The sequence below is a fragment of the Bipolaris maydis genome, assembly GCF_028858645.1.
Source record: "Bipolaris maydis strain C4 unplaced genomic scaffold PSV08scaffold_12, whole genome shotgun sequence".
NCBI lineage: Eukaryota > Fungi > Ascomycota > Dothideomycetes > Pleosporales > Pleosporaceae > Bipolaris > Bipolaris maydis.
In genome coordinates, this window is record NW_027093868.1 from 682,099 (window position 1) to 702,764 (window position 20,666).

The window sequence follows — 20,666 nt, forward strand, 5'->3', positions numbered from 1 at the left end:
GGCCCGGGGAGAGGGTAGGAGGGGAGTATGCGAGAAATGCGAAAAGAGTTTATTCCGCGGGTTTGCTAGGAAGAAAGAGAAGGAGCGGATGGAGGATGGATTTGGAGTTCTGTGGGTTGAGAGCGGGGATAGGATAGGAGGGTGGGGAGGTTCGGAATAGAATTGTGTGGCTACTAGGGAGTTCTTGCGCGGTGCGGAATGGATGGTGCGTTTGTAGCTTTGTGGGTTTTAATTCCGGAATTCATGTGTGGAAAATGGCTGAGAGGGCGTGGGCTATTAAGATTTGTGCTGGAGGGCAGAAATGGCCACGCTGATAGGTCTGGTATAAAAAGGATTAGAAATCAATGTAGATGCGGTACGATTTTCAACTCCGAAATAAGGATATGGACATGTATATAAAGAGTGACAGGTTTACAAGTATTTACAGAGAAAAGGGCCTAAAAGCACATAGAAATACTTTGTTCATATTACTTTCACAAGCACTGAGAGTAAAATTCACCCGATGACTTGCAACTCGATCCAGAGGCACCTATACATAGTCAGTAAAAGAAAAAAAAAGAGTATTTCTCAACCACCACATTCACTCTCCGTATTATGGACTTACAAGTAGTACACCCGGTGAACCCCGTGCCTCCACACTGCCCATACTTGGCAACCACGCAACCTCCCGCACCACCACCATCCGTCGGCGCCGGCGCCGCAGACGAAGCCACCGTCGACGTCCTCAACGTACTCGTCTGAGTCGGGGTAGCAGCCGGTGGACCCCCCGTAGCCGTAACCACGGACCCAGCCTGACCAGCAACCGCTTCAGTGCCACCCGCAACAACCGCAGGACCCGGTGCAACATACGAGGCGAGTTTCTGGTAGATATTAATCAGAATGCCGGGATCAGACGCCTTGTACGCGCCCGGGAAAGAAACGCCAGACGGAACCGACGAGCCACCTCCTGTAACGGTAATCTGATAACACGTCATGTAAAACTGCGCTCCGCCTAAGCTCCCTGCCGTATGCAGCGCGATAGCTTCAGCACGCAAGAGGTAGTCTCCCGCGGCGAGGTCCACAGGGATCTTGACGTCCATCTTGCCGCAGTTCTTGTTCAGATCCTTGGTGCCCCAGTAGTCGTCTGAGCCGCTGCTGCCAGACGCATTGAGCGCCCAGGTGTCCTCGAAGATTTTGAAAAAGGGGGTGGAGCCGTCGGCGGTGGAGGAGTCGGAGACTTTGGAGAGGTAGACGAGGACAGGGCCGTAGTGGGCGCCGCCGATGGCTTCGTTGGCGCAGGAGCGGTCGCCGTTTTGTTGGTGCATTTCGATGGTTACCGTGGTGCCGGCTGGGACGCTGCATTTGGAGGCGGCGGGGCCTTGGTTGGCGTTGCAGCGGATGTCGTTGCTTGTTACCGAGGTGACGGGGCTGTTACTGTTGGGTAGTCTTGCGCAGGTGGACTGGTAGGTGGGTGTTAGTGTTGTGGAAGAAATGGTTTTAAAGGGTACATATCTTGTCGACTCCGTTGACCCAGAGGTCCTGGAACGTCGCGTGGGCGGCAACATGGGTTGCAAAGGTAGATATGCTGGTTAAGAGAAGTGTGTTCTTCATCATGGAATATATGGGGCGTTTGACAGACTAAGTAAGAAGATGGAGGAGATGATGAGAAGTGACTTTCAGTGTGACAGTGTACTGAATATTACAATCCTTTTATACTGATATACAGCTGAACACTACACTGTATGCTCGGTTGTACCTCGCCTCCAGCACGTCTCGAAAGGCGGGGCTTTGAGGCATATCGGGTCGGATGATCTGGGTGTATAGACACAAAGCTTGTTTTTCCCCCGAATCCGGGTTCGGTCTTCCACACGTGGTATAATGCGGGTGGAATAGATATTAATCGTCCTGCAAGGCTTCGTTTGTGACGCGTAGGCACTCTCATAGTGAACACTGGGGTATTCTCAAGGCCTCGCCTCCCTAGTGGACAATTTGTATATAATACGTCTGGCATATAGGACCAGCCGGGTGACAGTTCCGTCTAGGTGTGTTTCAGCGAGGCCGTAGGAAAATAATGTTGGGTATCTCCAAGATTCCGTGAGGATGAGGATGTTTCTCAGTTTTTTTTTGCTTGCTCGTCCTTTGTTTAATCCAAGATGGAATAACATGAGTTGTTTGTGGGGTTCGAATTACCTTGTGAGGTCAGCTGTAACCGTAGAAATATCCCAATGGAGGTCTCGGTGACTTGAGATGACCTGGCTAATAGTCGATATATTAAGTCAATAAGCTATCGAAAGTAATTTGTTTAAATGAAGACACACCACGTGCCGAATCGCGCAATCCCCGGATCTGTAGCTTGGCAGGAAGCTTGTTTTACGTCCATGTATGACAGAATCAGTAACTAGCTATGCTATCAACGAGGGCTCAGTTGGGTTCGTGTGTTGATGGGTCCAGGGAGCGTAGTGTTGGGTCGCAAGTTGTGCGAGGCTATCTCGGCATGAACCAATCGGCTAGCAGTGCTGGATATTAAGCACATGCACTTTCAAAAATTACTTTCCTTCTCAACGATTGGTGCTCCATTCTGCAAGAGTCATATTTTTTTCTATACCTCTTTTTTAACACCTCAAGTACGAAAATGCCGTTCCAATCAGTGTTGGCAGATGACCTGAACAACAACTGCACGTGACACCAATCAACAGCAACATATCTGGACACTGTTTTCTTACACTACACTTTATCTCACCACCTTTCCCACCTACTCTCCCACCTCCCTGGAATCCACATACTATCCTACCCTATCGGTGCGTTTTCCACGTTGCAACAGTGCATCCATGTATCCGCTCCAGTGACGCTTGTGGCTGCAGCACTGTAAGTCACAGTGTAGCGATATCTCGAGTAGTGTTTGAGCTATTCTATCATACCGAGGGGTTTTGAATATAGGGTAGAGGGCTTTGAGGCTTGTGAAATCCAGTCAAGTCAGTTTCTGGCAAGTGAGAATGATTTATTCATCTTGGGATGCTTCAAAAAAGTTGAGCGATATTTCAGTACACGTTTGTTATTTGCTTTGTTTGGGTGGCTTTGGGCTAGAGAGGGAATGTGTAGATGGAAGTGGTGGACAGGATGGACAGGGTCTGGGGACATAGTTCTGATCTCTCTCTTTTTTTCATACTGCGTTTTTTTTAGGGAGTGATGTGGTTAAAAGGACGGTATGAGAACTAATAGGATTGTCGAGCAGGTGAAAATTGGCAAGATAGATGTTGCACAAACGGAGACTTTTCAAAATGGAAAATGAGAACCGGGGAAAAGAAAGGGACTGAAAAACAAAGGCTCGAAAAGAGGCTGTCTTTGCCAAGTTTCCGGGCATGCCATCGTTACATCCAGCACACCTCCTGCAATCTGGATATGCATCTTAATCGGTATCACTCATGCTGTATGAAGATGCAGAACTTTAGCCTGGGGAATGGATTAGAGAATGAAGTTCTATAAAACCACAGTTCCCGAAGATGTCCTGGCCATCAGTTTCAACCCTACATCTTTTATACTCTAACTTTGTTACCTGAAGCTACAATACGTGCCTCTTGGATGCTCGTTGTTTCCGCCCTTTACAAAATAACTGTCTTTGCCAATGACACGCAATATGCCATGGGCGGACTCGACCTCCCTGGAACCATGTACGAGGGCGAGAACGGCAACTAAAACCTAACAACAGTAGCAACTTGATACATATAATACCAATGCATAGGCGCTAGCCCCTCAATCACTTGTATAGACCCGTCACTGAACAACCACGACTGCTCATGCACGTGCACAAACGGCATCACATTCAAGCAGCTCGTCCCCTCACCGATTAGAGCCAATGTAACCGCCTGTCCTTCGCTAGACGAGTACTAGGCGAGCAACACGCAGTGCCTAGAGCGTGAGTAGACACTACAAGAACAACTGGTGTCAAAGCAACAAGAGCTGGTGGATCGCGAGAAGATACAATCAGCACAACTCGCAGCCAAGCAACAAGAGTTGGAAAACAAGATACTCTTTACATTTCTGCCCTCGGAGTGCTGTGTCGAGACGAACAACGGCAAGAACACTTGGGGCCAAAACTACCGCAGACTCTCAAATGATGGTCTGTGGGAATGCGCAAACGTCTGCTCCAAACATGGGGAGTTTTATCGTCGGACATGGAAATGGATGCGCGTGCATGAAGACAACTCATGGCATTATGCGTGCTCTGGCGGTCGAGTGTTGGACGAAATGTCCTGGAGATTCAAGTCAGACGTGCGGGTCGCCGACGAGGGCGATGGTGTACTTTAAGTTTCCGTTTTGAAGATGGAGAGTAGCTAAGGCTAGCGGGGAGGATGTGCGGGGTTGAGTTGGAGATAGAAGACTATCCAAAATAGCGTCGTGGTGGGACTCAAGTTGGGATATACCGGTGAAAAGAAATGGTCTGTTGTTGTTGTTTGAGCAATGCATCGCGCCATAGTGTAACATGAATATACACACTGCACGGACCAAAAAACGGTATAGTGCACTTGAGAAGTCATGTCCTCCCTGCGTCTACAATCGCCTCGCACTACGCTCCGCGGCCCGTCGTTTCCTTTAGGCACCGGCAACAAGATGAAATGGAGGGGCGGTAAAAGAGTGGGGTAGCAGTTCCATGACGTTTGAGTTCTGCAGCCACTAGCTGTACAAATCATCAACATACCCTCGCTGCCCACGAAGCACTCTCTTGTACTGTTGCTTAGCACTTTGTCATTGCCAATTGCTTTCCCAGACAAGGAAGAACAAAACAGACAACAGCAAACTCGATAATGTCTTCACCAAAGACGGTCCGTTGGGGTATCCTGGCGACAGGAGGTATCGCCCTCACCTTGTACGTTGTAATGGCTTACCCCGCCATGGTGCCACCACATCCCCCCCACACCATAGATGGCTATAGCAGCAGGCTAACGGGACAACAACAGTACCAGGGATTTGCTCTGCGATCCCACGACTCGCGGCGTGAACCATCTCAAGCACACGGTTGTTGCCGCCGCGTCGTCGACGTCGGAATCGCGCGCCAAAGACTTTCTCAAGGAGGTCGGAGCGCCGTCGGACGCAAAGGCATACGGATCGTATGAGGAGTTTGTCAAGAACCCAGACATTGACGTTGTGTACATTGCCACGCCGCACTCGCACCACTACCAGAATGCCATGCTGTGCTTGGAGGCGGGCAAGAATGTGCTGTGCGAAAAGGCCTTTACCGTCAATGCTGCCCAGGCACGGAAGCTTGCCGAGGTTGCCAGGTCAAAGAACCTGTTCCTGATGGAGGCGGTATGGACTCGCTACTTTCCTCTGTCGATATACGTGCGTGAGCAAATCACTGCTGGACGCATCGGACCCGTCACGCGCGTCCTCTCCGACAACAGCATGGCGCTCGACCCCGAGAAGAACTTTGCCGATGGCAAGAACCGTATGGTCAACCCAGACCTGGCTGGTGGCGCCCTGCTTGATCTCGGCATCTACGCTCTGACCTGGGTCTACCAGACCATATACCACACACAGCCTGAGAAGACACGCCAGGCGCCCCAGCTGCAGGCCTTTGTCAAGAACTACGAGCCGACCGGAATGGCTGATGAGCACAGCACCGTGATTCTACGATTCCCGCGCTCAAAGGAAGAAGGCGGTGAGGCTCATGCTGTAGCCACAACGTCTATTCGCGTGGCTACGTCATATGGGGGAAACATGGACGCACCGTTTGTTCGTATCCAAGGACCATTGGGCGAGATCCAAGTGTTTGGGGCGTCGTTCCGGCCTCTCTCGACCAAGATTATTACCAAGGACGGCAAGGTCGAGTCCAAGGAATTTCCCATCCCAGGCCCAGGTAAGGGAAGCGGCTGGTACAACGGCTTTGGTGGCTCACTACAATCAGAAGGAGAGGGTCAGGGCATGTTCTGGGAGGCGGATGAGGCAGCTGATGCCATCATCAACGGCCGGAAGGAGGGCAGGTTCCTGGGCCTGGATGAGAGCGTCTTGATCATGGAGGCTATGGATGAGGTAAGGAAACAGGGGGGGCTGGTATACCCTGACAAGATTGAGACATTGGACTACCCTACGCAATTGTAAGTGCGGCCAGGTGGGCAATTGCGTATGTGGTAGGACAAGCGGGCCTATGCCTAGACGATGAGTAAATGGCGCATGATTGGAGATGATGCATGAGACGGAAGGGGTTTTTCTTGATCAGCATGTACATGATGTTAGGCATTAGCTATGATGTTGCCATGCTTCCGGTATTGGCGCGGTTGACCGCCAAAGCAATAGCAACAATCTTGGGCTGGCATTGCCCCTGCAGTTTAATTATTTCCGAGCTGCTCCGCTGTGCGAAATGCATGCCATCTTCGCCCTTGTGACGACGATGGCTGCAATAGGTGATGATTGACCACAATTGTCTTGCAATGGCCCGTTTGATGCCTGCTGTGGCCCGAAACGGAGAGCAAGTGTGGGCATAAACTTGATCGGGAGAGATTGGCACAGTGTTGGAAAGGGTAGGGTGAGCCGTGAAGGCCGTGGATGACGTTGTACCAGTCGGCAAGTCCTGGACCGGGAGCAAGATTACCAAGCCGATGGCGCAAGATGCAAGCGCGGCGGCCAGGGGAGGATGGAGTCAATTGGGTGGGTGCGGATCGTGGTTGGAGGAGGAGGGCCGTGGCATGGAAACGTGTCAGCGGGGAGAGTATGCAGTATGATTGAGGCATGGGTGGTAGCTGGTGCGCTTTTCGAGTTTGCGCGGCACGCGGAAGCAGTACCGGGACACGAGGAAGGATTTGGGTGGGTCTTTTCGGGCCTTTGGTATCTGAACATGGCCCAGACTCTAGACCAGCCGACGATCTGTAGACAACAGATCCCCGAAGTACCGTGCAGTGTAGCCATTGATACGGTACACGGGTTTTAAGGCCTACCGACGACTTGAAACTGGCATGGGCTAGTGGCAGTGGTCGGACCCTGCTGCTTGGGGCTTTGAAACCAGCTGGCAGGGTGGCTGCAGGTGCCTGAAGTGGCACTAGCAAAACGTAGAGCGGCACGACGGATGCAGGTCGAAGGGGGCAAAAAAGGGTTCTGTTGTGGTGTTGGTACACAATTCGTGGTCCGAAACACGGCTAGTAGAGGGTGCACAAGTCGCTTTGTTTGCTTTTTGCTCTTTAGTGCTGGGTGAGGGAGGTTGGGCGTGCTCTAGAAGGCGGCAGGTGTGTAGTTGGGAGGATGCAGGGTGGGCGAGTGGTGTTGCCCACAAGGGTAAGAATAGCGATGGTGGTGGTGATGGCAGACGGAGGATGCCGTGGCTAGGCCTGGCTCGGCATGGCGGCGTGTGCCTCGCAACGGGAACATGTAGGTAGGTAGGCTGGGTGGAGGGATGCAGCAGCGATAGGCCGAGTCATGCGGGGCGCAATCGATCGTGCAGGAGAGCAGGGCCGAGTCATGTGCGACAGGCGGGTTAGTGTGTGCTTACTGCTCTGGACGTACAGAGTACGGCGGACGTAGTAGGGTAGGCTGGCAGCACGCTCGCTGTCGGTTGGCATCCGAGTTCCCCGCATCATCAAACGGTGGCGCAACCAGGCCCAAAGCATGCTTCGGAGCCGCATGCAGACTGCGTGTGAGCTGGCGTGCCAATGGCTGGCGATGGCTGTCGACCCAATTCACACATGCATCGGCGATGTGAGGCGATGCAGCAGGGCAGGGCAGGGCAGGCCAGGCCAGGCCAGGCCAGGGCGGCAGGGCGCACAGTGGCAGGCGGCGGCGGGGCAGCAGGGCCCACGGGCAAGGAGACGATGGTGGAGAAGGCGGCAGTGGAGGCATTGGTGGTGGTGGTGGTGGTGGTAGGTGTAGTGCGCGTGGTGGGCGTGGTGGTGGGCGCGGCCGCAGTGTCGAGTGCTGGACTGTTAGTGGGCGAATTCCCGACGGACCGGGAAGACGCCCCATGGCAGGCTGGCGGGCTGGCGGGCTGGCGGGCTGGCGGGCTGGCGGGCTGGGCGGGCTGGCCGCGACACCGAGTCCCTGCACTACGATTGAAAAGTTCGGCGCAATCGCTTTCGCATCTCGCACTGGCAGCGGCAGTTTTGGACGAGTGGGCAGCGTGGTCGAGACGTGCACACGACCACCACGACCGCCATGCTTCTTCTTCTCCCTGCGTCGTGAATCCCGCCCCCATGTCCTCCTCGACGCCCGCGCCGACAACAAACTCGCGCCGAGTCCCGCTCGACAAACGCAAGCGCACCGAGACGAGTTGCGACAAATGCAAGTCGCGCAAGCAGAAATGCCGCAAGGAGCCTGGCCAGGACGCGTGCCGGTACTGCATGGTACACAACATTGAATGCCTTACCACGCAGCCTCGCAAGAAGCGCCTGTACGGCAGTGTCGAGGGCCTCGGGACCCGCCTGGCGCTGCTCGAGGCCCTCGTCAAGGGCCTGCTGCCAGAAGCCGATGTCTCCAGCACCGATGCCCTGCGCCAGCTCGCCACCTCGCACGGCATCCCCCTCCCAGAATCCGTCGCTGCCCAGGGCGATGCCGACCACGACCACGACCACGACCCGGACGGCGACGACACCGTCTCGCTGCTCCCCGACCAGCAGGGCCAGGTGCAGTACATAGGGCCCGCCAGCTCCTTTGCCTTCCACCTCAAGCTGCGCACCCTCGTCGGCCGCGGGCCTCTGCGCGAGTTTGTCCTCTTTGGCAAGAACGCCGCCTCGACATCGCCCGAGGCCACCGACCATCTGCACCACCACGCCCATCACAACCACCACCCCCACGCCCTGTCCAACCCGCCCGCCTCCCTCGACCCCGCCACCGCCGCTGCCCAGCTCGCGCCGAACCAGCGCCCGACCCTCGAGCTGCTCGTCCGCACCTTCTTCGACCGCATCCACCCAGACATCCCCGTCCTGCACGAGCCTTCGTTCCGCGAGGCCTACGATGCCTGGCTCGCAGACCCCCGCAATGCAGACCCCGCCTGGCTGTGCACCTTCACCTGCATGCTGCTGCTCGCCCGCCGTGTCGCCCGCGTCTCCTTTGCCGAGGACCAGGAGCGGCTGTGGTGGCACCGCGTCCAGAAGCTGCTCCCGGGCGTCATCTTCACCTCGAGCGTCACGGCTGTCCAGGCCCTGATGCTCGCTGCCTTGCACCTGCACAACACCAACCACCGCGACGCCTGCTGGAACCTGACGGGCGCCGCCATCCGCATAGCCCACGCCATTGGCCTGCACCAGGACAGCGTGAGCGCCGGCAGCACGCCCCTCGCCAAGGAGACGCGCCGCATGCTGTGGTGGGTCCTCTATGGCTTTGAGACGATGCAGATATCCTCCTACGACCGCCCCAGCGCTATGGAAATGGCCGGCGCAAAACTCCGCTACCCCAGTGACAAGATTATCAACGGCTCTCCTGGCATCCTGGCCGCCTATTGTCGTCTGACGGCGCTGTTGGGCACTGTATGTCGCGCCCCTAGGACACTCAAGCCAAACGCAAGCGACGAGGCCTATGTCGGACCCCTGTCCCCTGCCGCATCTGTCCTGCGCGACCTGGGCCGATGGAAGGAGACGCTCCCACAACATTTGCAACCAGAAGCCATTGACGCTACCCCACCCGCCAGCCGACGGAGTCTGGTTACGATGCACAGTCTCCATCACTACACCATGATTGTTTTGTGTCGCTCAGCACTTCTTGCTCGCGCTTCTACACTGTCCAAAGCCGGCACTGACTCGACCAATCCAGCTCTGATAGCAATGGCGGACGCCTGTTCGGAAGCCGGCCGCGACCTGGCCCAGTTGCTGCTCAAGTCAGATCATCTTGGAGTATTTGATCCCGTCGTCTCATTCGATGTCTGGTACATGCTAGCTTCAAGCTCGGCACTAGTTCTCGACCTGGTTTGTCTAAACAAGCTCGAGGGTACTGACATGTCTGAATCCCGTATTCTCCTCTCCCAGCTTGCCGACCTCGCCCAGCGGCACCGCCGGAATCCCTACATGCCCGGCACCCTGGAGAAGTTTGCTTCCCTCGTTCCCGAACTACATTCCATGGCCGACTCGCTAGCTTCGCCCGTCCGCATCTCCGAACCAAAAACAGAATCTCATGAGCCTCTACTGCAACCCGCACTCCCAACTCAGCCACTGACACAGCCACCTACCGTGCCGCACATGTACCACCAATCGCCCCCTGCGGTTGGCTCGTACATGTTTGCAGATGACATGCAGAGCCGCGGATACCCAGAACAACCGTACGTTGGTCCGGCCATTCATCCCACTGGCCGGTATGATCGAAACACGCAAATGCATTTTATGGACTTTACCATCAACAATATGAGCGAGTGGAATTGGCACGATATGAGCAGTCTGCTCGGCGATGGCGTATCAGGCGTACCAAATATACCTGGCGATTCCCATGTACATGGACCGCAGTCTACAGGGCCAAACTGAAGCCGACTGTAGCACCAACTACACAAATACGAATGAGCGCGTGTATGCGTAAGAGATACCCCCTTGATCCCCTCCCCCCCCCCCCCCCCCCCTTGCTCCATATATTGTCTACTAGGATGATTGTAATTTTCAAGTTGCGGCATTAGTCTCCGCTTATTCTACAGTTTTTCTTTTTGTGTATTTGCACATCTATCCCTATTTGTACACCCACGTGAAATGGTCCTAGAGGCTGGCCTTTTAACACACCTATCTTGACCATGTTTAAAAAATCCTCGCTGCCATTATACCCATTCGTAGTTAGTAGCCGTATGTCAGGAGAATACCCATTTTGACCCCTTTCACGTCCACTTTTATCTTTTTGCAAACTTGCTTCCCCAATTTTTTCTTTAGTGGGGCAATAAAGTAGATTTTTGTTTGCTACCTTGAAAAAAAGTTTCGAGATTCCAATCAACTTCATCTTTTTTTTACGATTCCGTATGTAGCCAAAGCCATGGGGATTACATGACTAAGAACTAGTTAAACTAGATTAAAAGTCCAGGAATACAAAAAAAAAACGACCTCATCGCTTAGCTTCACTTTCTGAAATTGATAAAAAAAAGTCTTAGTATATTGCACAGAAGAAAAAAAAACAGCAGAACCCAAGATGGAGAGGAATGCCAGGGTGAATGTCGTCAAAATACAAAAGTCTCGCATCACCCCGCCCCCTCCCCCCCTTCTCACGGTCCACATGATTGCAAAAAAAAAAAACAACTTCCAAGACTTGAATTCCAACTTGGGCGCAGTCGAGCGTTGGAGAGAACAACCGCCCGAAGTCAGTCCTTCCCACCAACTTTACCATCCTGGATACCCCTCCCCCAAAAGAAAGCCAGTCGAAAGACGCCCCCCCCCCCAAAAAAAAAATCCAACCCATGTGGAATGAAAAAACCCAAGTCCGTATATAAAAAAAGACGGGGGGAGGCAGTCATACCATCACCACAGAACGATGCCCCCAAAAAAAAGGGGGGGAAGGGAGGAGGGAAAGTGGGATATTTTCAAAGCGACACAAACATCGCTCAGCATGCCCCCCCCCCCGTCCCCTCTCTCTTTCTCAATCCCATCTCTTGCACACACCATCATCTACATCTTTTAATCCATTCAAAGCAAATAGGCGCGCGCCCACGTCGGGCCTCTTGCACCGCAAACCCCCCCTTTATCCCCTCAAACACCTGCGCCTCGAGCAACTTCGCCGCCGCCGCCGCCGCCTCTCCGTCATCACAACCCCCCTCTTTCATCTTCCCCCATTACTGTCATCCTTGCTCCTCCGGCGCATCCAGTAGCGCCTGCCCCCCGCGCGCCTCGAGCGAGTCGATGCGCTCCATGGCGGATGAAAGCGCGGATTGCAGCATGTCTTGGTTGAGAGCGGTGGTGGCGCTGCGGAGGGTGGCGGTGGTGCTGCGTTTGGCGGTGGTGGTGGTGGTGGTGGTGTATCTGGCAGTGTTGGTGTTGTTGTTGTATCTGGCAGTGTTGGTGTTGTTGTTGTATTTTGCGGATTGGTGGTGCAAGAGGGCTTTGAGGTGTAGGTTTTGCTGCTGCGTTTTTTCCTTGGTGCGGTCGCTGCGGCGGAGTTTGGTCATGTTTGCTTTGGCTTCGTCGAGTTGCGAGGCTAGATGGTCGCGCTTGGTGGTTGCGGCTTCGAGCATTTTGGTTGCCTCGTCGAGGTTCATTGTTGCTTCTTTGAGGCAAGAGCTGAGGTCGGAGTTTAGGGCTTCGGAAGTGTCACATTGGAACTTGAGCGAGGCTTTGCTTTTTTGGAGCTCTGAAATCATGTGCTCGCGGTCTTTGAGCTTTCTGTTTGCCTCATTGAGGGCTTTTGAGTGCTCCTGGGCGAGGGTGCGCCAGGCGTCGCGGTCACGACGCAAGTGGGTGGTGAGGGCTTGCGTCGCGGCAATCTCGCTGAGAAGACTTTGGTTTTGTAGAGAATGGACAGGGGGGAGATTGTACAGGGCTGACGGGGGTTTCCCTACCGTGGTGTTTTCTTGACCTGTGGTCCAAATCTCCGTCGACGACTCCGCCGGCGCAGATGCATGACGCCTGAGGGTCGAGGGTCGCAACTTCGATCTGGCTGGGATCGCCCATGGCACCCCAGTACTTGGGGCTGCCATGGCTACTTGTTGTTGAGATTGAAATGTACGACTCTCGCCTGGTGGTGCAGAAAGTTAAAAAGGTCGGGCAAACCGCAAGTCTTATATAAGGGACAGTGAACCGCTCACTGCGGAATCTGAAGCAAACAGAAGTGCGCGTCACCACGACACCAACTCTAGGTGAGAGTGAAAACTCAAAGGTAAGCGTGGGATACACATGCACTGTTGACTGAAGCAAACCGCAGCATGACAATGACAAAATGAAAGCGACTGTGACTAGAACCTTTTGAGATGGATGGAAAGGTAGAGATGGACATTACAGTTATATGGGTATACGAGATCAATGGCTAATACATACTTTGGTCAACATCTTCAACTCCCTTACAGCGCCATTGCTACAGCAAAGACACCGACAGCACCTCCAACAACCTTCATAGCGCCCGTAGGCAGGGGCCCAGCAGGCGCAAAACCCTGACTTGGTGTCGACGCAGCATTAGATCCCGAACTCGCCGGCGCCTTTGAACCACTAGCCGATGGCGCACGCGTAGCTGTAGGTGTGGGTGTCACTGAAGCCGAAGCCGAAGCGGGCGAAGCCGCACCACTTGCGCTCACCAGGCTCACCACCTGGTATGCCTGCATATCCTGGATTTCACTCTGAGGCAGCACACTCGTAGTTGCTAGCTGGACGCTCTGGTCAGGAATACGCCCGCTTTGAGTGACGTCGCAGGTCAAGTCTGCCTTTGTCATCTCGCCTTTCCAGCTGCATTTCATGTCGACGGTCCATGCGCCGGGGACGGGGTCGGTGAGATGGAATTCGTAAGTCTCTGGGCCTTGGACGATTGTGTAGGGCTCGCAGAAGATATAGTCGTCGTCAGAAGCACTGGCTTGCCGGCGCATGCGAGGCGCGGGTGTAGGTGCTGGGGTAGCCGACGCATCGTCAGGAGTTGGGACTGGGTAGACATTAGAATATACTTCACAATTTGAGGAATTCAAGCTCCAACATACGCAAGTCGGATGGTACTGCAGAGATACCGGCGGCGTCTGAGGGACAGGAGTTTTGGAATGTAGTTGCTTTGGCGTCTGAGCCCAGTACAGTGAGTGTGCTGTCGAACTGGAAGAAGTTTATGACTGTAGCAGATTCTTGCGCGAGAACAGCGCCTGCAAACAGTGTCATGTAGTTATAAGAACGCATGGTGAATATCGAAGTAATGCGGTGTATTGGCAATTATGCTATGGGAGTACTGGAAATCCGGGGAACGACTGAACTAGTATGTCATATCCAACACTCTCTTTATATTTATGAAAAGGAAACAGCGCTACACTCCGGCTGGCTTTCCATCCGGTCTCCGTCCTACGAGTCACAACGTTGTCGTGCCTTGCATTGGTGATGATGCATCAGCAACTGCCAGTGGTCGCCTAATATACTAACTGTATCTGGCGCTTAATAATTCCAGGGGGTGGCGTGTCGCGTAGCAATAGCGAGCAAATCATTGTGAATATTGTTGAAATATGGCAGGGGCAGGCCTGATGGTTTGTATTTTAGGAAGAAAAAAAATAGATTGTCTAGGTTTACGATTAGGTCGTGGTTGGAAATTGATGCCCAGGAACAAATCATTTCAACAGCATCGGCGGCTTAGTGCATCACAAATATCCCCGGTGCGTTGGTGGCCATTGTAGACTGCAGTCGGATTAGGAAGGACCTCTGCAATTAATTTGCTACTTACTTTCTCCCCAGGTTCGTATCAAGTTACTGCACAGGGAGTTGTGTGTTCCATACCATTAGATCCCATGTCGTTTTGACAACCTTAAGGAGCGTTTGTCGAACAAAAATGTGGGTAAGGTACTGATATTCCGAACATGTCAGTCGATATGTAGAACGAATGTTTGGTGAAGTAGAATCTAGAATAACAGTTGCATAGCTACATGCCGCATCCAGAACACAAGCATCATGGGAGATGTAGACACAAAGTTAGGGCATATTCTATCCGAGAAGACGTAGCAAGAATTTCCGTAATTGCATATCTATTAGCAGCGCAGATCTTTTTTCTCGACATATTCTCACTCACTCAATACATGTATTGCATCCGCACTGTCCATAACAAAACATATCATAGAACCATATAATCATCTGCATTAAAGTACACTCATACTGCTTGAATGGGTGCACCCATTGCTAGCTTTTGCACGCCCCACCGAATGCCAATACATTAGTCGAAGTTGACCCTGGCCACCCCTACATTCCAAAGAAATCATATCTGCCATACTACATATTCCTAGAAAGGTCGGAAGCCTCCAGTGGGCTGTGGAGCAATGCCATTCGTCTGTCCATAAGGACCTGGAGACGGAGCTGAGCCCATAGGGCCCTGCGTGAGCATAAGACGCGAACCCAAGATTGGCGTGTCCTCCTCCTTCTTCTGCTGCGAGGCTTCACGAACCTTGCGCTCTTCGTTGTCCTTCTTCAGCGCCTCAAGAGTTGCTGTCTGTTGGGCGATGAGGTTGATCATATATGGCTACGAGACGTTAGTATATGTAATGTAATACCAAGTGACTGATACATACCATGGTAAAGTCATGAAGACCATTGCGCCACGACATCTCAAGGATGACATCTGGTCGGAGAAGATCATAACAGGCATAGAGCATACCGACATAGCATTCGCGGCTGCCAATGTCAACAAACTATACAAGGAATTAGCATTGCACCCTAACAACATCACAGATCGACTTACGTAGCGAAGCAGGTCCTCGACAACCTCTGACTTGCCAGATGTTGCGGCAGTTTCGATAGCGTCTTTGAAGAGTTTGTCCTGTTTAGACAGTGCAATGGACTTCTCCCAACGCTTGTTCTTGCGGTAGATGTCGGCCGCAATCTGGCGGAAAAATACCAAATCGTGTTTCTCCAGACGCTGTGCAAGATCGACAGGGTCATAATTGTTGTAGTTGTTGACCGAATCGCGGAGTGTCTTGTAGTCCTCCTCCTCAATAAGGAGCTCGTGGAGAGCGTTGTTCACCTCACGCTTGTTTTGTGACTGAACGTTGAGAAGGAAAGGCTTGATCAGAGGAATATTGTCAGACTTGGTGAACATCCGGACTACGCGGTTGACATCGATTCGAGGAGTAAGCGCTTGTAGGAGGTCGGTCAAGAGAGTGGGGTGTTGCTCCAGGTAGAATCCTAGCGCCCGGTAGTAAATCTCGACGTTGCTAGCTTTGACAATCGTGTCTTTGAAAGCCTGATGCTCCCAGGCATCTTGGGCCCGCTCCATCATCGCCAGTGCCGCTAGAAGAGGTTAGCATCGGACATATTTGCAAGTGCAGAATGCAGGGCGGGGGTGTCGTACCATTGTCCCATTCGTCATAATGGACATACAAAAACACTAGTTCAGGCCAGAGGTGAGCCTCCTCTACCGCACGGATCATCTTGGGGATGTTGATACGGCCTAAATGATTACCATGTTAGATGTGTTCAGTCATGAAGCTGGATAGCTACACATACCCCAGTGAATACGGATTGTCTCCATGACTTGTTCAGGCTTATACTTGGCAAGCGACTCTCCGAGGGCGGTATACATTCCCATGTGAGCTAGAAAATATTAGTACATGTCTCATAGAAAAGTTGAACAGGAGTGCTTACCTCTCTCCAAGCCAAGACCAGCTTCAAGAAGGTTGATCAGCTCATCAAAGTAGCCATTGCGTTCATACTGCTTAACGAGGTCTGCTAGTTCTTCGGCATGGACAATCAAGTTGAGACCACAGATCTGGGCAAGGCGGAACTCCTTCTTTGCCACGCAGGCCTCATTGACTTGCTTCCATGTCTTGATCGAGTTCGCCTTCCTGGCACATTCGACCGCACCCTGGTAGTCCTCAAGGTGGACGAGAGTAGTGGCAAGTTTGGCCCAGTTGGAGATGCTAGTATAGAAGATCTTGGCAGCCTCATGGTAGCCCTCTTCGTAAGCCTTGTCTCCCGAAGCTTCAGCATCAGCAACGTTGGTAGCGCGTAGGAAGTCCTCGAGCTCCGCTAGCTGGTTTGTGCGAGCGAAACAGAAAGCCAATGCTGTATCAATGGGAACTTCACGGAGGGTCTTACGAGCCATCCTCAAGAACTTAATCAAATCTTCGTCTTTGCCAGCATGGGTGGCAATTTCGATTACTTCCAAAAAGTTGGACGGATCTTCGGCGCGAATGTAAGACTCAATCGAGTCTGAAACACGGAGGCCATCGAGTTGTGCCTTTGCAACTCTGCTCCATACCTGGGGCAAGTCGACACGGTCGGCGTACTCTTGTGCTCGGTCGATGCTAACGATGTGCTCAATGAGAACGTTGGCGGCCTCGACGTGGTTCTCGTGCTTCTTGTAGATCTCAAAAGCCTCATCATACATACCAACCTCAATACACTGCTGTGCGATGTCTTCGGGAGTGTACTGGTCAAGTTGCTGGATGTAGTTCATGACCCTGCCACGATCAGACTTGCAAGCGGTGAGCATCAACAAGTTCTGGAGGGAAGGGTTGTCGCTGAAAGTTGAAGGCTCAAGGATAATCTTCTCCAGCAGTTCAATCAGCTCGGCAGGCATGTCTCCGGTGATGAAAGCCTTGACTGCAACTGAAACCTTGTCTGGGTCGGTAGAAGAAGGTACCGCTGATGAGATGACCTGATCAACAAGTGATCGGCGATGAATGTTGTTAGGACTGGTAGCAAGTTAGCCAGACTCCATTATTGACGTGAAGCAACAAGTGAACTTACCTCAGTACGTAATCCCAAATCTCGGAGTCGGCCCTCTCAAGTAGGTAACGGGCTTGAGCTTTGTACATGGCATTCTCATTTGTGATGTTGACCAACTCGAGATCATTCTGGCCCTTGGTATAACAGATCGCGGCGAGGTTTGGATCACGCTTCTCGCAGTACTTTCCGACAACAAGAGTGTCATACTGATCATTCTCTTTCAGGAACTTCTCAGGGTCGTTGTTACTGTCAATGTAGATCTTTGCCAACGCATTGTATACTGCTTGCTGCTGGTTACCGCTTGCCAAGGTTTGCTCCAAAAATGGAAGAAGCAGTTTCAGACGGTTGCGCGACTCGACCTCGGCTACCAACTCATCGATGGGAATAGACGATGGTGTGATGGAAGCCAAAAGGCCCTTGATGATACTCTCATCACAATCCACATCGAGAAGGCCGCCGACGACCGCTGGGGTGCGGGCAGGGTTGACGCGCTGAACGTAGACCTCGATGGACTTGAATTGCTGCTTCTTGTAAAGGTGAAGAACCAAGTCATGTACAAAGTTGAAGCGGTCACAGACAATGATGAGAGGCAACTGTTCGGTCAAGTTGGCCTCCTTCAAGAAGTTCTTGGCCTTTTCACCATTCAGGTAGTCTGTAAGGAATATTAGGACCATGTTCTGCGGAAATTATACCACTTTCCGAAAAGGAGTACTTACTACTCTCACGACAGATGCGCTCAACTTCGTTCAGCTGGCCCATGGTAGTTGCGGCCTCAATATATTTGAAGTGTACATCGGGGTCCTCGCTGACATTGACAATGGAGCCGAGGAAGAAGTACAAGCCTTCCGCTGTACGGTGCTTCTCCAAGAGATCGATGATGCGAGTGGCACCCAACAAGTCAGAATACTTCTGGGCAATGCGAATGACAGCTTGCAGATTTTGGCGGATATTTGTTGTAAGCATAGCGTCCAGGCACTCGAGAGATAGCTCTACAGTCAGTTGACCAAAGTAGTTGATAAGCCACTCTTCTGGAAGCTTGTCGGTCTGGACAATGATGCGCTTGATGGCTGCAGGGTCATCGTTGTGTTCCAAGGCTCGAGTCAGCAAGCCAGCATTCTCGCAAAGCTGAGCAATACGCAGCTTATCATAGTGATGGAACATCTCATTGCCCAAGATAGCATCTGCAACCTGAGGTGCATTGAGCAAGTTCATCTCCAACAACTTAGTCTGCATGTGTCCTTCTTCTGGCAAATCATTGGAAAGAACATCCAGAAGGAAGGCGGTAGCCTGCTGGATCATGCCTTGGGATTGGAAGATGTCGACAACGCGATCAATGCTGACCAATGGGCCGCCCTCATTCTTTGCCAATTGAGATGCGAACTCAGCACCCTTCTCTCCATTTACACGTACAACGTGTTGAAGGAGGACGTTGTAATCAGGTGTATAGCCAACGCTGTTGCAATATTGGAGGATGAGGTCATAGTGGCCAAGCTCTGCAAGTGCCGCGACAACTTTCTGGGGTACGTTTGCTTCCTTGTAGATGACCAAAGCGAGGTTCAGGTCGTGCGGTTTAGCAAGATCACCAAGCTCTTCAGAGCAGTGTAGCTTGCCCTCCTTTTGCCACTTTTCAATAAGATGTTTACGGCCCTGCGCAAACACAGGTCGAGCTAGCTCCAAAGTCTCCTCCTTGTTCAAACCACCCTTGTCCAGCAATTGACCAAAGTACTGCAGGAGCGTGGTGATCTGACCAGGCTGGCTGGGAACTGCACGTAGTCTGGAGATTGTGTTCATCGTACGAAGGAAACCCCGCGGTGAGCTGGCAGCGACCTTGACTGCCTCCGCGTAGTTTCCTTGTGACATGAGCGTCTCGAATCGCTGCGAATAAAGTTGGTCTGCACCTGGAAGTCCACCTTTTGATGCCAACTTATAGGCAATCTCAGCGCATGCTGGGTTCTCCATGATGTACGGAATCAAGGTATCTTCACGGATAGTCGTGTGAAGCACCTGTCCTCGCTTGTTAATGACAACTACACCAGTGCCTTCGTCATCACGAGCAGTAGTGAAGACTGTTTCCTCTGATATCCTGTTCAGGAAAAGAGCGGTGCCAGTCTCGAGATCGTGGAGGTGAATGAAACCAAACTTCGTGATTACGATTAAAATGCCGTACTTGTGTGCAATGTGGATGCCCAGTGGAAAGTCGCCAGTACCCTCGGCGGGCCAGTGGATTGGGATGAGGCGCTTTGGGAAGGCAGGGTTCGCAGCGTTGTGGTCAACCTCGACGATGTTGATCTTAGCCTCCCCAGTAGATGACTTGACTGCGAAAGCGAAGATCTTTGTGTCGGTCGATGCACCATCGAGGCGAAGAGTTCCGAAAGTAGCCGCGTGGCCCTCAAGAGGCTGGCTCACATTTCTTGCCTTTGAGAAAAGCTGCATGTTGCCACGAATGCCACCTGCAGGGTTAGAGGTGATGCCAACCAAGCAAGACCAGCTTTCGTCGTCGTTGGTCACATAATTGATGATCTGGTTGTTCTGCACAGCGGGTTAGAAGTGATCGGTGATGCCTAGGCGAGTCTGCATACCTCAAGCTGCTCTTGTCTGTCGAAGATTTTGCGCGGCGCAACAGCGTTCTTCGAGTCGAGGACATCCCAGTGATATACGGCCTTCGTGCTGACAAGCGCAAGAGTTGTCTGGCTGATCCACCTCCAAAACTGAATATCCTCTTGGTGGCTGTACGTTTGCAGGCGCTCCTTGGTCTCAAGGTTAAACAGCTGCAGTGTCCGGCCCTGTGCCTTGAGAGCTATGATAGGCTCAGTCAAGTGCATAATAGCGCTATCCGCGCGAATAGGTCTCCGAATGATATTGTTCGTATTCTTGAGGTCGATGATGACGGTCTCGGCGGGTGCGTTTGCTTCGTTGTTGACCTGGCGCACGCAGACGTACTTGTCGGATTCAAGTGTCTAAATGTCTTGTAAGTAATCTTGATTTGGCTTTTACTATACCCAGAAGCCACATACACAGTTTTGCCATGATATCGATGCCGGCTGTAGTCTATGTCAGCTCTGTGATCCTTGCGGGTTCCGCCGCCGCCAACTTGTCGCTAAGACAACGTACGAGAATGTTCAGGTTCGTGAGCTGCCAATTGTTAGCTTAGGCATGTCCCATAAAATACAGTTTCAATTGACAACATACCAGCGTCGGCTGTGTGACGTGCAATGGAACTTGGCGCTGGGCCATGTTTGCGACAGTCCAGCTCCGAGCTCACCGCAGTGAGAGAGCGCGCAAGAATCGGGTATAGGAAAGAAAAGAGAAGAAGTAGACCCAGATGCACAACTCCGAAAGCGCGCAATAGGAAATGAGAGACGGGTGTTTAAGGCGGGGTGGAGGCTGGGGTAGGGGATGCTTTTCGTAGAAAGGAGCTCG

At 52.5% G+C, this 20,666-nt stretch overlaps 6 protein-coding genes across 6 annotated transcripts; 2 read left to right on the forward strand and 4 right to left on the reverse strand.

Moving 5' to 3' along the window:
* Positions 1-473: 473 nt before the first annotated feature.
* PSV08DRAFT_354590 (carbohydrate-binding module family 1 protein) lies at positions 474-1,590 on the reverse strand (the record flags this gene model as incomplete). Its single annotated transcript, XM_014224439.2, has 3 exons — positions 474-529; positions 605-1,439; positions 1,501-1,590. The coding sequence occupies 3 exons, from the start codon at positions 1,588-1,590 to the stop codon at positions 474-476; spliced, it is 981 nt and encodes a 326-aa protein (XP_014079914.2).
* Positions 1,591-4,665: 3,075 nt separating this feature from the next.
* Positions 4,666-6,300, forward strand: PSV08DRAFT_322882 (uncharacterized protein). Its single transcript, XM_014224437.2, has 2 exons — positions 4,666-4,843; positions 4,935-6,300. Exons 1-2 carry the CDS (start codon positions 4,782-4,784, stop codon positions 6,073-6,075), a joined length of 1,203 nt encoding a protein of 400 aa, XP_014079912.1. The 5' UTR covers positions 4,666-4,781; the 3' UTR covers positions 6,076-6,300.
* A 1,843-nt stretch (positions 6,301-8,143) lies between these two features.
* On the forward strand, positions 8,144-10,469 carry PSV08DRAFT_379356 (fungal-specific transcription factor domain-containing protein). Its single transcript, XM_014224436.2, has one exon. The coding sequence runs from the start codon at positions 8,154-8,156 to the stop codon at positions 10,407-10,409; it is 2,256 nt and encodes a 751-aa protein (XP_014079911.1). The 5' UTR covers positions 8,144-8,153; the 3' UTR covers positions 10,410-10,469.
* Positions 10,470-11,695: 1,226 nt separating this feature from the next.
* Positions 11,696-12,550, reverse strand: PSV08DRAFT_354593 (uncharacterized protein; the record flags this gene model as incomplete). Its single annotated transcript, XM_014224435.2, has 1 exon — positions 11,696-12,550. One exon carries the CDS (start codon positions 12,548-12,550, stop codon positions 11,696-11,698), a length of 855 nt encoding a protein of 284 aa, XP_014079910.2.
* Positions 12,551-12,805: 255 nt separating this feature from the next.
* PSV08DRAFT_364747 (uncharacterized protein) lies at positions 12,806-13,891 on the reverse strand. The gene is made up of 2 exons (XM_014224434.2): positions 13,535-13,891; positions 12,806-13,479 (listed from the first exon to the last, which is right to left on the reverse strand). The coding sequence occupies exons 1-2, from the start codon at positions 13,719-13,721 to the stop codon at positions 12,911-12,913; spliced, it is 756 nt and encodes a 251-aa protein (XP_014079909.1). The 5' UTR covers positions 13,722-13,891; the 3' UTR covers positions 12,806-12,910.
* A 733-nt stretch (positions 13,892-14,624) lies between these two features.
* PSV08DRAFT_411624 (uncharacterized protein) lies at positions 14,625-20,629 on the reverse strand. Its single transcript, XM_014224433.1, has 12 exons — positions 20,436-20,629; positions 20,358-20,378; positions 20,261-20,287; positions 19,826-20,203; positions 17,963-19,775; positions 17,268-17,898; positions 16,161-17,212; positions 16,023-16,109; positions 15,868-15,966; positions 15,259-15,806; positions 15,089-15,208; positions 14,625-15,039 (listed from the first exon to the last, which is right to left on the reverse strand). The coding sequence occupies exons 1-12, from the start codon at positions 20,478-20,480 to the stop codon at positions 14,803-14,805; spliced, it is 5,058 nt and encodes a 1,685-aa protein (XP_014079908.1). The 5' UTR covers positions 20,481-20,629; the 3' UTR covers positions 14,625-14,802.
* Positions 20,630-20,666: the final 37 nt, after the last annotated feature.